The sequence below is a fragment of the Polyodon spathula genome, chromosome 17, assembly GCF_017654505.1.
Source record: "Polyodon spathula isolate WHYD16114869_AA chromosome 17, ASM1765450v1, whole genome shotgun sequence".
Taxonomy (NCBI): domain Eukaryota; kingdom Metazoa; phylum Chordata; class Actinopteri; order Acipenseriformes; family Polyodontidae; genus Polyodon; species Polyodon spathula.
This window is the reverse complement of record NC_054550.1, coordinates 25,318,127-25,333,379: the sequence shown is the minus strand read 5'-3', so window position 1 is coordinate 25,333,379 and position 15,253 is coordinate 25,318,127. Positions and strand designations below refer to the sequence as shown.

Genomic DNA, 15,253 nt, shown 5'->3' with positions numbered 1-15,253 from the left:
TTGACTCTTAGCAGAGAACCACTGCGGTGTTGCCTAACTTTGTGGTGCCCGACGGAAATATTAGACTTTAAATAGATCTTGAGTAGGCCAAACAAAACAATTAAAAACAAACAAACAAAAAAAAAAACTAAAACAAGTAGCTTGCTATTGTATTGTACAAAAATACTGTACTGTATCTTTAACTAGCGGCGGTCTGCCCCTGCAGCAGATGCGTTGGAAACCCTGTGCTGGCACTCTGAGGGGGACCCAAGATGGCGGAGTTTTGACTGAGGGAACTGCAATTATAAAATAAAACATTAAGAACAAGCGAAAATTTGTAGATATTTAAGAGGTTTTACATAAAAAAGATTCGAACGGTTATTCCGGTCGGGTTTATTTGATTTTGAAATATGTGGAAATTGATAAGGAGAGGCTTGTCTCTCTGTGCGGCCCGGGTGTAGAACATGGCGGAACGCTCGGTAAAGATATAAGGAATGAAGATAAATACAAGTACAGTTAACGTTCTTTTTTTTTGTAGCCACGTCAGTTCCCTCAAATAATCCAAGAGTTGTATTTTGTTAAAGAATTATACAGGTATCTTTGTGAAAATGAGAAACGCACACAGATAAGGAAATTCGAAAACAAATAAAACAGCCGCGGTCTAAAGCTTGATTTTGCTTTAACAGTTTTATCATACGGGTGGTATCATTTGTTGTCTGGTTTTTTTTTTTAAATGTTATTATTTTTTTATTATTATTTTATTTTTTACTCTATAAAAGTGAATATATGTTCTAAGGGTTACGTAACTTCAGTTAAAATGGCGTTAGCTCCCTGAATTTGTAAATAAAACAGACCTCCTCCTGGTCGGGGTGAGAGTTTTTTTTTTTTAGCTAGCTGTCGGTTAGCCCCGAGCCCCGGGTTTAGTTCGCAGAGTGGGGTCGACTCTGTGTGTTGGCGCCATTGCCTCTGTTTGGGTGTAAACAGCAGGTGGACCGACAAGATGACAGACACTCGGCGGCGGGTGAAGGTGTACACCCTGAACGAGGATCGGCAATGGGACGATCGGGGTACCGGACACGTTTCCTCGGGTTATGTGGAAAGACTAAAAGGCATGTCCTTGCTGGTACGGGCCGAGAGTGATGGTAAGTAGATTTGCCTCTCTGTGCTGTTTGCAATTAAATTTTAAAACATTTTGAGAAATACAGTACTTTGGCTTTATACGCATATGATTCGCTTGGCTTTATACGCAGATGATTGACTTGGTAAATAGTGTGACCTGGGTGCATATACTTGTGTTTTTTGATTAGGACTTGTGTTACATTTCATTGAAAGATTTGCACGTTTGCCAAAGATCGACGATAAACAGTGATATTGAGTGTAAAACTCCTTTTTTAATGTGCAAAATGTCTCCAAAAGCCGTTTAGCTCAGACAGCACATGACACATTCAAATCTGTACACAGGAAAATGGAATAGTGAAAGTTATGTGTTTTAAGTAGTATGTTGTGAAAAGGTGCGTGTCAGCAGCCCTGTCCACTCACAGCAGGTTATAGGAGTATGTACAAAAAAAAAAAAATCCTAGGCCTATACTTTTAATTCCCCAAAACGATGTTTGTAACAATTCACCAGTTAGCATCATACTTAAGGTATCACATGTACAGTGTAGTAAATAAGTATTAGTCCTTTAAATCATTTTGAGTTCCCCCGACTTCCCCTGCTACTACATCAGTACTGCACTTTTCTAGATTGTCATTTAACTTTCACTGTTCCACTGTAGCATTATTAAGCTTAGAAGTTTTCTAATCAAGGGTTTTTTCTACCTGCTTTACTTACAGCAACATACCTTAAAATACATTTCCGACTAATCTGTAAAATTTATCAGCTCTAAGTTTGCCCTATTTAACCTTTAACTACTGCACAGTTTCTATTTATGGATATTGGTGTGTGTGTGTGTGTTTTTATACTGAGAATCAAATTTCAAGCTGGCAGTCAACAAACGTTACACTTGCAAGGGCCTAACTGAAACACATGCACAGAAATAACACGTTGAAACGTTAATCAATGCCCCATTTTTGTACTGTGATGATACATGTTGACGTCTGACTGACAACATTTTGAAAAGTATGTTGCAGGGGTGTGCTTTGCCTGTGCTGACATGCAATTGCTTTCACTGTGTACACAGAATGTGAGATGTGTGCACGTTGCTTTCAGAGAGATGACTAACACTTTGGGCACAATAAATGATTTATGTGCACGAGTAAAGTGTGTTGATGAATAAGTAGTTTTTTTTTTTCGTTGGTACAATTGTTAAAGGTGTCTAAATGCAGTTTAGTGTAGAAAAGCATGTCCAACCTTCGAAATGTATAAACAGGAAATTGGGGAGGCAGGGGCAGCTGCAAAGGTTACTTGCTGAACTAGGCTTTCCTAAACTTGAATTTATTTTGCAAAACAATTCTGTTGTAAGTACTGGTAAATTTAAGGATTTTTTTGCTTTTATGACGCATTCAGAATATATAAAGACAAGCACCTGAATTGCGCTTAGTAAATCAGATCCACCGGCTGCATGTCTAAAAGCATACGCTTGTGTGTTTTAGGTATTTTCTCTTTTATTACACTTGATTAAAACAGAATAAGAGAAAAAAAGAATACTTGTGCAGGGGGACAACAGAGGGTAACATTGATATGAGATGCTTTACTGTTGGGTAGATCAACAAATTAAGTTAATATATTGGCAATAAATTTGTAGTAACTAAACTTTGTTTTTTAGGCTCTCTTTTGCTGGAGTCGAAAATCAGTCCAAATACTGCATACCAGAAACAGCAGGTAATTTATAGCAGTTATTGAATAGACTGTAAAATGCTTTTATCCACGTTACGAGATCACCCTGACCCATTCTGCACACTTTTGCATAAATTAGACTTCTGTTACCAGAGAACACTGGCCCCCTCTGTCTCTCTTGCCACAACCACATAGTGTGCAACTGCCTAGTGCCTCTGTAAATTCAAATTAATAACTATTTATTATCTCCTTGCAGGATACATTAATAGTTTGGTCTGAAGCAGAAAACTATGACTTGGCACTTAGTTTTCAGGAGAAAGCAGGTTGTGATGAAATATGGGAAAAGATATGTCAGGTAAGTTTGAGTTGTAAAAAAGTTAAATAATCCGTGTTCAATTAGTAATGGTCTTTTTTCATGCTAGTATCCCAATTTCACTACACATACAGTAATTCATCAGAGAACCATTCCATCCCTTACCATTGTGTTGCGCAGTACAGTAAAGAAAGGATTTTGTTATGTCATACAAGGCTGTGAGTGTAGTTTTAAAGTAATAAAAAATAATTACTTTAATAGAATTGCACATTGTGAACTAAAAAAATGTTTTGAAGGTGGATGGTAGCAGCCAAAAACTGTTAATATGGAAATCTAGCTATTTTATGTTCTCTATTTTTAAAATGCTTTCTTTTTGATTAATAGGTTCAGGGCAAAGATCCATCGGTGGACATCACCCAGGATCTGGTGGATGAGTCAGAGGAGGAGCGTTTTGATGACATGTCCTCTCCTGGACTTGAGTTGCCGCCTTGTGAACTGAACCGGCTGGAAGAAGTGGCTGAACTGGTGGCTTCCTCCTTGCCTTCCCCGCTGAGACGTGAGAAGCTAGCACTGGCTCTGGAAAATGAGGGCTACATAAAGAAACTCTTTGAACTATTTCATGTATGTGAGGACTTGGAAAACTTGGAAGGACTACACCACTTGTATGAAATCATAAAGGGAATTTTTCTCTTGAACCGAACTGCACTTTTTGAGGTCATGTTTTCTGAGGATTGTATAATGGATGTAATAGGGTGTCTAGAATACGACCCTTCTTTACCTCAGCCGCGGAAACACAGGGAGTTCCTGACAAAGACGGCCAAGTTTAAAGAGGTGATCCCAATCTCTGACCCTGAACTGAAACAGAAAATTCACCAGACGTACAGAGTACAGTACATTCAGGATATGGTCCTTCCCACCCCCTCAGTCTTTGAAGAAAATATGCTGTCAACTCTTCACTCATTCATCTTTTTTAATAAAGTGGAAATTGTCGGAATGCTGCAGGTAAGTTTTGAACAGCAATGGGTTTAAACACTTGGAATTCTGTTTAAGAGGTATTTCTTACCATGGGTATACTGCTTAGTACCATGGGCAAAAATCAGGTATTGTAATCTGTAAAATGTGTTGGTGACTTGGGAGATGGCAAGAGAACCGTTGTACTGAAGAAGGTAAAACATTTTTAATATTTTATATTCAAGGATGACGAGAAGTTCCTGACGGACCTATTTGCACAACTAACTGATGAAGCAACAGATGATGATAAAAGGCACGAATTGGTAAGGAATTTAGCATCCAGTATCAAATGTTTTACAATTTCTATGCGTATTACTTGAGAGAGACTTTTCTCTAACTTAAGTAACACTTTTTGTTTTTAGGTAAATTTTCTTAAGGAATTTTGTGCATTCTCCCAAACGTTACAACCTCAAAACAGAGACACCTTCTTTAAAACATTGTCAAATATGGGCATACTACCAGCATTAGAAGTCATCCTGGTAAGTAAAAACAAACAAAAAAAAAAAAACCATACTTGTACTATTTCCTGGTGCAAGCCAGTCACTTGTTTTATGTAAACTACTGATATTGTAAGTTGCTAATACTTTAATGGTGAAACAGAATTTTTACAGAATAGTGAAAGTTACGATTTTTATTTTAGGGGTGTGTTTTATTCGTGTTTTTTGTGAATCACGGTCTATCAAATCAGGTGAATAGAAAGTTGTAACTATTCAAATACATTTATCTATGTGAACTGCTGCTTTATTTGTGGTTTTGATTGGTTTTAAAACAAACAAAAAAACACATACCCCTTCAGCTTTGTTTTGATTTATTGTTAATATTCACTTCTATTAGGGAATGGATGATGTTCACGTGCGTAGCGCTGCCACTGATATTTTCTCCTATTTGGTTGAATACAACCCATCCATGGTACGGGAATTTGTAATGCAGGAGGCTCAGCAGAATGATGATGTAAGTTGTGATTATATCTGTAGCCAGCTTTATTCATTGAATGCTGTTGTATTAAAAGCATAATTAATTACTAAACTAAATTTATTGAATATTCTCCTGATATGTATATTGAGCAGTGTTTTATAAATGTTAAATCATATTGTGTAAGTAATGTTTTCTGGTTTTATTTTCTGCAGGATATTCTCCTTATTAATCTGATCATTGAACACATGATCTGTGACACGGATCCGGAGCTTGGGGGTGCAGTGCAGCTCATGGGCCTGCTTCGTACTTTAGTTGATCCAGAAAACATGTTGGCCACAGCCAATGTAAGTGAGACAAATACAAATGAGTTGTACAGCTTAAATGTTTAATATCAGAAATTGTAAACTAGTGTAACCTTATGTTAATCTGGGATACCCTGTGTTTTTTGTTTTGCTTTAGGAAGCTCAGTAAATAGTTTGAGTATTTTTATTGAGAACGAATATAATAAGTGCATCCTATGATAATGTAAACCTGTGTTAAACAGCTTAACACTTGTATTTACTTAAACGGTTTAGAAAAATTATTCCTAATCTAAAACGGACCATAATCTTTTAAAGTTCAATATTTGGAAGCCACAAAGATGCAAAAATATGGTTGTTTTTTTAAACTGAAGAATTCCACCTCGAGTACTTCCTTTCTGTGGGCAAAAAGGCAGAAAATAAATACCAATCAGACATGGTTCTGTAGTTCAAAAACACAAAATGGTAACTTTAAAAAGAAAAAAAATCCCAAATTTAAAACTGCATTCAAATATTGTTTATTTTTAAATGCTGTTTAAGTAAAGGCATTTACTTGTATAATACCATTTTAATTTCCTCTGCCTATTTATATTGCTATATAAATATATATATATATATATATGACTTTATTTTTATTACATTTTTTTACAGAAAACAGAAAAGACAGAGTTTTTAAGTTTTTTTTATAAACACTGTATGCACGTTCTCACTGCCCCCTTGCTGGCAAACACAACAGAGGAGAAGCCCAGCAAAGGTGAGGCCACAACACATCATGGTCAGTACTTTCCTTTAATCTTAAAACAGACCTGTAGATGTTTAGTTGATGTAGACATTGACAGGAACACTGGCGGCAAGGGTTGTAGACTTTTAATTCATTATTGTGGTGGTGTTTTCGTTTGTTTTTTGTTATTGCTTTTCTCAAGGTTTTTTTTCAAAATTGGTAAAATTAGATAGTTGCATGCCTTCTGCTCATGGCAAAAAAAGGTTTTCTAATTTGTAGTCATTTTGGGAATTACTGTGTGTAAAACTATCGATCTTGTAAATGCCTGTTCCAGTTTAATACAAAAGACCATATTATATTACTTTTAGTTTATGTTTTATTAAATCCGCCTTTTCAACTGCTAATATCTTAAAATATTTGAGATGGGGACTCTGCTGTCTAAAGCCCTTGAGCAAAATGTTACTTTACCCTTTAGATTGACTTCGATCATGGTTATCGCACAGGAAAAATGATCCCATTTGTTTTTTAGAAAGCAGATGCCAGTAGTTTGAGGTAGTGACTTCATATTAAAAGGGTTATATAATGAAGTACACTAACGGTTGGTGGCCTTGGCATCGACTTTTCATGGCTGTTATTCTAGTTTATAGTTTAACTGTTTCAATGCCAAGTTTTAACCTGGCCAAATCAATTATGCAGGTCTTTTTCCCATATCCATTCCTAGTTTGATATATTGTTAGCATTGAGTAGATTTCTAGATTGACTATAGCTTATTTTTACCATACTTGCATTTTTATATTAGTTATTTTGTTTTCCAGATGACTTCCAGACATCCCAGCTCTTGGCCTTAATACTGGAATTGCTCACTTTCTGTGTGGAGCATCACACCTACCATATCAAGAACTACATTATTAACAAAGATATCCTCAGAAGGGTGCTTGTGCTTATGGCCTCAAAGCATGCTTTCTTGGCTCTGTGTAAGTTAGATACAGACAGTTTACAAATGTTTTACCTCTGCCTTAACTTTGTTTTCTATAGCACTGTGTGAGAGTTATTCCAAGACTATATTTGTAACATTTAACACATTGTGATGAAATGAAAAGGTTTAGTAACCTATATCTAACCATACCCAATTTTTAATTTAAGTATGTTTCAAAAGGCAATAAGTAGATACTACTAATTTTAAGTGGTTTTCAGTTCTGTTTTAGGATCTCTTTCTAATTGTGAATAAAATGTGATCAATGCAGCACTGCTGTCCTTTTAATTTAAATTTCTGAAAGTTAACTTTGCACTGTTCAATACATTCCATTTTTCTTCAGGTGCACTTCGATTCATGAGAAAAATTATTGGGTTAAAAGATGAATTCTACAATCGCTACATAATGAGGAACTTTTTGTTTGAACCTGTTGTGAAAGCTTTTCTAAACAATGGCTCTCGATACAACTTAATGAACTCTGCCATTATTGAAATGTTTGAATATGTAAGAGTGGTAAGTTCTGGTTGATAATTTCTACAGTGTTACTGATTTACAAACATTTTGTTTCCTTTTTTTTTTGTTCAGTCTGGAAAAGCTGAATTTCTTGGATTCGGAGTGCAAATAAGTTATGCGTGTGTAGCACAAACATTTATAAGTATTTTGAATGTGGTTGTTGTAAATAGTGTGTGTATTGTATACTTTGTGGTTTGGACACAAACAGATAAATGGTACATTTTAGATATGTTTGTATTCCTTTTAGAAAAGTAGGTTTTACTCATTTTAAAACCTGTGTCTTGGAGATACTGCGTATACCCTAAAATTTGGTAATGGTAGCCTCTTAAATGTTTCATGTTGCTGGTATTGCTGCACTGGTTCCAGATCCATTCCGATGATCAAATGTGGCTCATCCCTGTTCTGACTGATTTAAAAGCAAATTGTCAACTGCCTGTAAAAGAATACTGTAAGACTTGAACCAAGTTCACATATTGTATTTGTTTGGCCAGCTGCATAAAATCAAGATGTGAAGCAATAGGAAGGATGGGAATGGCAGAAATAAACAACTGTACATGCCCCTACAGCTGTTTCTGGTGACCCTACAGACCTATTTAAATGGTCTCTGGTGACAAATAAACTACATAAATCCTAGTCACTCCTCTGTTGCCATGTGATGCAATAAACCAAGGCTGAAAAGTCTGCTGGAAGTTTGCTGTGGTTTTGTGGAGGTAATTTGATTGAAGGATCAAATTATGAAACAAGCATTTGTATTTACAGTCAACAGTGATCTCCATTAATTTAACAGTAAACCACATTTGGGATGATTTTGCACTGCTAGACAGAATAGAGCATTGACTGATGTGGTGAGGCACAGGTAGACAGGAGTACAACATGGCCTAAATGTACTAAGTGGAAACATAACACAGCAGTACTTTTGATCCTGTTTCTTGGTCATTTACAAAATCATCTTGTTTGGAATCATTACAATATGTGTACTATCATCTGTTAAGTGTAAACAGGTTTGAATTCTTATTTCACATTTTGTTGCAGGAAGACGTGAAGTCCCTGACTGCTCATGTAATAGAAAATTACTGGAAAGCTCTTGAAGATGTAGATTATGTACAGACATTTAAAGGACTGAAACTGCGCTATGAGCAGCAAAGGGAAAGGCAAGATAACCCCAAGCTTGACAGGTAAGAGATTATTTTATGTATAAAATAAATTGTAATTTTGTTGTAGCTTATTGATTTCAGTATGGCTTCACAAACCACTAGTTTAGTATTTAGAGTGATAATTGGTAATCAAAAGTGCACATTTAGTTGGATATTTGTTTTAATGTGTCATGCAGCAGTACCAAATTGAATAACTGATTCACTCCTTTTTGGACCCTTTTCAAGAACCCGAACCTGTGCTCAACAGAGGCTTTGGCTGAATTATATTTGCACTCCCATAATGTGCAGTTTTTTAGCATGTCTTGCCTGCAGTACATTACTTATTTAATTATTTGTTTAAGCATGCGTTCGATACTGAGGAACCACAGATACCGCCGAGATGCCCGAACGTTGGAAGATGAGGAGGAGATGTGGTTCAACACCGATGAAGATGACCTTGAAGATGGGGAGGCGGTCGTCCCTCCGTCAGACAAAATGAAAAGTGACGAAGACCTCATGGATCCCATTAGCAAATTCATGGAAAGGAAAAAATGTAACAAAGAACTCCATGTACCTAAATTTGTTGGACCCAGAACTAAATCTCATGTATTAGGTTTTCTTCTGTTACCCAGAAATAGAACAAGAATTGCCAGAAAGTAGAAATGGAAATTGAAACATTTTAGGAGTGTTTGTTTGAAAGCTTCAGAAATGTTAAACTGCAAAATATATAAGCTGTGTATTCAAATTTCCTGCAGCTTCCTTGTACCTTAACACTGTGTTGTAGTTCAAACTCACTTCAATAGTCTTGATGCAATAAGACCATGTGACCTACAGCAGAAGTGTCAATGTTCAGCAATTTGTAAAGTGGCATTTGCAATATGTATCCTGTGTTAACCTAAAGACTTTACAAAATAACATTGGCTGCTGAAATATGTGATTTAAGTAAACTTGGACCACTTTCAATGAGTGCAAATGTCTTGTTTTCAGTGAAAGAAACAGATGAAAAGGAAGTTCTCCAGAAAGCTAATCTAACAGGTCGGCAAAGTCCGAACTTCAAACTTTCCTTCTCCAGTGGAACCAAGACGAATCTCACCAGCCAGTCGTCGGCCAGTAATCACCCAGGGTCTCCTGGGTCACCAGGATCTCCAGGATCACCAGGCTCTCCGGGGTCTGTAGCCAAAAGCACATCACAGTCGGCAGCTATCACAACCAAGGTACTGCAGTTACTTATTTGTACTTGTTTCAATCTTTCTGAAATTTGATTATCTCAAATTGATGATAGTTATTTTTAAAATACATTTAGAAACTGGGAGAATAATTTCTGCAGTAGACCAGTGACGTGAGTTATCGTTATATTTAATCAGAACTCCTCCCTTCATTCTCTAAGATGAAATAGCATCCCCTATGCTTTAAATAACTTGATTACAATAAATTGTTTCTGCCCTGAAGTTTTTGCTAATTCCATTTTAAATTACAATTGTGATTTACATTATATATTGGTGTAAATGTTGTGATATGCTTTTAGATGAGTGTTGGCATGGAAGCTGCTTGTTTTTAGTTGTTGGGTTGATAATGGAACAGAGTGAAAAATGTAAAATATTGCAGTTTTAAACTACACAGTAAGTGTAGCAGAGAAGGCATATGTGCGTGTATAATCTAGTTTGTAGATCCTACCTTTCTCTGTTAGTTACACAGTAATAGAAAATCAAACAGCTGTGCTGTATTTTTTTTTTATTGCCCATAAAAGGTGCTGTATCAGTGTGAAGAGCAGGTTGCAAAATCTACAGATAAAGAAAAAAATAGCATGAAAATGGAACATGATGTAAAAATTGATGTTTCGCTCGATAGGACTACTTCAGGCGTTATGTGTGAAGAAAGCAGGAAAGTAAGTTCAGCTTTTAACCAACTTTTCTTTTCCCTCCTCATGCATGTACTTTTTTTTTTTTTTTTTAAACTTGTTTTTCTTTGTTCAGAGAATTTGTTGAGTTTCCTGTAGGGAGGCGCACTCTTGTTTTGAGATCTGATAGTTTTACTCCTTCATGCCTAAAACAGCATCTTAAATGAATCCTATTACTGTGCTACTGCCAGAGATTAAGGCTGAATCTTTAAGCGGAGAAGGTAAATCTACCTTGAAACAATTTTCATTTTGTTTGCATGGAATTTTGATTCTTGTGTGCAACACCACATACCAACATGCTGAAGAAAAAAAAAATGGCTTGGATGGCTTGATTGGTAGCAAATTAAAAAGTTATACTTCCTTTTGTAAAATGTAGGTATTAGGTCTGCACAGGCTTATCAGGTTAGTACAAATGTGTTTTTACTTGTGCACAGCCAGGTATGGATTTGGGTGGTTCATAAAAACTGTGTACAAAGAAAGTTAAATAACATCTATATCGCAAATGTTTGTACACAGGGGAGGTGGGGGGGAGTAGATTTTTTTTAAGTCTATAATATGTACGTAATGCTTGACACGTCCCTCTTACACCAGAACCTGTATGGTGCTATCAAAAGTTACTTACTGAAGTACAGTAATATTTTCCTAAATAAAACAATTTACCTTTTGAAATATATTTTTGACTCTGTTCTGAGTGGCAATACCGTGGTGCAATTGTAGTTTAGTACAACAGAGAACCTCAACACTCTAGCACTAATTTTGTAAGCAAGCATTTTTTTTTTAGTTTAAATTTTGCCTATTTGAAAACTGGTATCTGGTCGTGAAAATTATTACAGATGGTTCTTTTATTTAGGTTGTCCTCTGGTAAAGCAAATCACTTTTTCAGTGTAGATACCTTAATCCATCCATAAATGGTGGCTTTTTTTTTTGGTGTGTTTTTTCCCCTCACGTAAAACAGATACAATAGTTAAGTGATTTTTTATTTTAAAAAAATAAAAAATCTACTACCATTTTGGCTTTTGCAACAATTTCTTCTCGTTTTGTTACATTCTACAGTCACAATAAAAAAATATATACCGTATTTGGCGCCGTGGCGTTTATTTTAAATTTATCAAAATGACTCCGGCGCTTAAGAAGGCGGTCTTTATACGAGGGCGACCTTTATTAATACGATTTTCAAATGCTGCATCACGGTTGGATCGCGGTTGCTTGTTTTCTGTAATACGGTAGCCTACCTGTATGTAGCAGCGTGTGTGGCTAACCTACTTTGACTACAGTACATTTACCGTTACTGAGAGCCTATTAGGTGGGAGTTGGAGGTTCAGGGGAGTACTGTGAATTGGCGGAACTAGAGAATCAGGAGTGTGTATTGGTTGTTAAGGTGCAGGGCAATGCTGGTGTGGCAGTCAAATCGAAGAGTGTAATGTTTTTCTCCACCAAAACTTAAATCAGAATATCAGTTTGATTTCTTTAAAAACTACAATCTATAAGAACATAAAGTTGACAAACGAGAGGAGACCATTTGGCCCATCTTGCTCGTTTGGTTGTTAGTAGCTTATTGATCCCAGAATCTCATCAAGCAGCTTCTTGAAGGATCCCAGGGCGTCAGCTTCAACAACATTACTGGGGAGCTGATTCCAGACCCTCACGATTCTCTGTGTAAAAAAGTGCCTATCCTAGTCGGTTATAGATAGTAAGCAGATTGTTTGTTTTGTTTTTCTTTGTACGGGATTGAGTACGGGAATTACAATTGAACTAAAAGCAAAAGAACAAAACCACCTGTAAGAATTTCAGAAGGACTGTTGTTCTGTACATAGTTTATCTTGCATTTTCTTTCAGAACTGTACTACCATAAAATATACTTACTTTGTGTGTGTGTACATTACTTTGTTTTCTACATGCTAGATTGAGGCTCCAATCTCTTCGGGGGTGTTACATGTACATAGTCAGTGTTGCGCGTTTATTTGTTTACTATGTGTGTTTCTTTTAGTAGGGGGGGGAGAAAAAAATACCTTAATGTTATTCAATGGCGGCCTCTATTATAAAGGTGATGTATGACTACGGCGTCTTTAATTCGAGGGTGGCGCCAAATTGAAGTAATACGATAATATATAAAAATCACTACACAACATTTCCAGCAAGTTGTGCAGTGTTTAGCGAGGCATTTCTGAATGACGTGCTTGCCTTTTTTCTGTCCGATGAGATTGAAATGCTCTGAAGCAGCAAATTGTGTTTTGAAACATAGTGTTCCATAGAGATCGCTATGCGTGCATGTGCATAATCTGGTTTGTTAACTTTTTGCTGTCGTAAAGTTAAGTGGCTCACGAGCTGCTGTGGTGGTTCCCTGTTTTTGTTTTTTTAATATATATATTATCACATCACACAGGTCGTTTGCCATTTTTGACTCGTTTTACTTGTGCTGAAGTGGTAAATAAGTGGAGGGTATTTTTGTCATTTCTAGTGAATACAAACCTTTGATTTTTATAACCAAATACTTGTCAAATATTTGTTTGGATATTTAACCCAGCACTAACTATTAAAAAGAGGAAACGCTACTTACAGTGCTATGTAGTATTAAATACAAGCAGAAATTCTCCAAACACTTGTAAAAATGTTTTATTAACACAATACAGTAGTTATTTGCTTTATTAAATTTATTTCTGGAAACTCCTTTTATTTGCAAGTGATGAATTTTACCAAATTCTGTTTTCCATTTATTTACTTAACTTTTTAATAACTTCTGTTTGCACAGTATTACACAAATGGTTCATTTTGTCATTCCTCACTAAAATATGTTCTAATTGAGATGTTTGACAAGCACTAAAGAGGCTGCAGTTATTTAAAGGGGTTTACAGTAGATTTTTAGAAGTTTTTTTCAAGCAGTTTGTGAATGTTGTGTTATATTTTCGTTAATAATCCATACTACCAAAATGTGCAGCCAACACATTGGAACCATGTGGATTAACATTCACAAGGTGATGATTGTGCAGTTATTTAGGTAGTGTGAACAGGTTGTAAGTTGGTTCATATTTAAATTGGATTGCTTTTGTAATTCTGCTACAGAGAATATATATGTTTACTGCAGTTAGTTGTAATTGTTTGTTTAACACCTAGCATTTGTTTACACAGGGAGGTCTTGTGGGGCTTGTGGATTACCCTGATGATGATGATGATGATGATGATGATGAAGATGAGGAGGAAGATGATGTGGATAACAAGGAGGAAAGTCCACCTCTGTCAAAAAAATCCAGACTGGCGTCCTAAGTGTGACCCGCCTACCCTCTGTCCTGGGCTTCTTTACCCACTTAACAGTAAAGTTTTCACTTGTAAGACACAAAAAATCCACACGTTTCTGTGGTGGTGTCTGGTGTAACACTGTACAATAAACCCATGTGGAATTCTGCTGATCAGTGCCATTTTGAGGAAACGGTAGGAGAGAATCAATTTTATATTAAACAGAAACAACTAATTACTAGACAAACTGTGGGGGGATAAAAGAGACTGACGCCCATGAGCTTACGGGTTCGGACCACACTTTGCCCCTTTCTCAGGGATGGACAAAACCAAGCCCATACAGCATGGATGTTCAGTTCTGCGACTCATCCTAGGCTAGCTGATTTCTTGAATCAGAAAATAATTGTTCTCTCGGACCAGATGCAGACCAGAAGAAACGGCTATTGCCCAGCAGTAATTCTTCCCAGTAATGCCAGCAGTTTCTTTGAAAAGAGAAGCCTGCCTTTAAACAATACATGTTCAGGGCGTTTTAAGTCGCACTTGAACAGGTTTTTAAAACCTGCGTAGGGGATAAAGTTGAATAAATTCCCCTCTTTTATCCTTTTTTTTGCCCTTTAAAACTGCAGATTTTGGAAATTTGTCATCCCTTGATTAAAGATTGAGTGGAATTCTAGATGTGATCATTTTGTCATATCTTTTTCATTTTCTTTTTTCTTTGAGTGTACACCTAGTTGAATATATTTGGGACCATTAAAAAAAAAAAAAAAAAAAAAAAATGTAGAATAATTTCACTGTTGTGGTGGTACCTGCATTGTTTGTTTTTGTTGTGTTTTCTTGCACTAAGAAGGTGATTCAGGTGTAATGGGTTAACTGAAAACTGCATCCAATAGCAATACTATTTTGTGACTAAATATTTTATATTGAGCTTTACAAACTGTCAAAGGCCATCCATTACAATAAAACAGCACTGTAAAATTCCAGTGTGATGCAATATTTTAACATCCTGTGGGGTCCACGGATTCAGTATTGTCAAAAGTAAAAGGAACAAAGAGGATGTCTGCATCACTTCAGTAGTTAAGTGCTAGCTCCATAAATATCACACAAAAAAGAGGAGTAAGCATAATAAATAGAAATTCAGTGAAGTTACTGCAAAGTACAGTACGTAGCAGAAAAAAGAACAAACCACAATAGTTGTATAGCATATCACACATACACCTGCCACAATCAGCGCATTTAAAGAACATTAAACACATAATACAAAAGCAGTAATTTACATTTTTTACAATTTTTTGGAAAATTGTATGCAAAGTTGGTACCAACCATCTCAATACATCATCTGGAGGAAAGCAAGTTATGTATGATGACCAATGGAAGTCCAGTAACCACAAGCCAAGAAAATATTTTTTAGTTGCGCAAGCTTTTAAATTAAATAGTTCCATATTCAAGCCAGTGGAAGAAAAACTGATATATGCTCTTCTGAGCATGTTTGTAC

At 36.1% G+C, this 15,253-nt stretch overlaps 1 protein-coding gene across 4 annotated transcripts; it reads left to right on the top strand.

The window, feature by feature from the left end:
* Nucleotides 1-216: 216 nt before the first annotated feature.
* LOC121329808 (serine/threonine-protein phosphatase 4 regulatory subunit 3A) lies at nucleotides 217-14,537 on the top strand. 4 transcript variants are annotated; one of them, XM_041275654.1, is made up of 16 exons: nucleotides 217-1,121; nucleotides 2,745-2,800; nucleotides 3,012-3,110; nucleotides 3,453-4,070; nucleotides 4,265-4,342; nucleotides 4,442-4,558; nucleotides 4,914-5,030; nucleotides 5,207-5,338; nucleotides 5,945-6,047; nucleotides 6,830-6,988; nucleotides 7,331-7,500; nucleotides 8,533-8,675; nucleotides 8,996-9,186; nucleotides 9,621-9,847; nucleotides 10,381-10,518; nucleotides 13,657-14,537. In XM_041275654.1, the coding sequence occupies exons 1-16, from the start codon at nucleotides 980-982 to the stop codon at nucleotides 13,789-13,791; spliced, it is 2,625 nt and encodes an 874-aa protein (XP_041131588.1). In that variant the 5' UTR covers nucleotides 217-979; the 3' UTR covers nucleotides 13,792-14,537. The 4 variants fall into 4 exon arrangements, with proteins under 4 accessions (XP_041131588.1, XP_041131587.1, XP_041131590.1 ...); XM_041275653.1 differs by having other exon boundaries at nucleotides 5,945-6,068; XM_041275656.1 differs by lacking the exon at nucleotides 10,381-10,518.
* The last annotated feature ends 716 nt before the right edge of the window (nucleotides 14,538-15,253 follow it).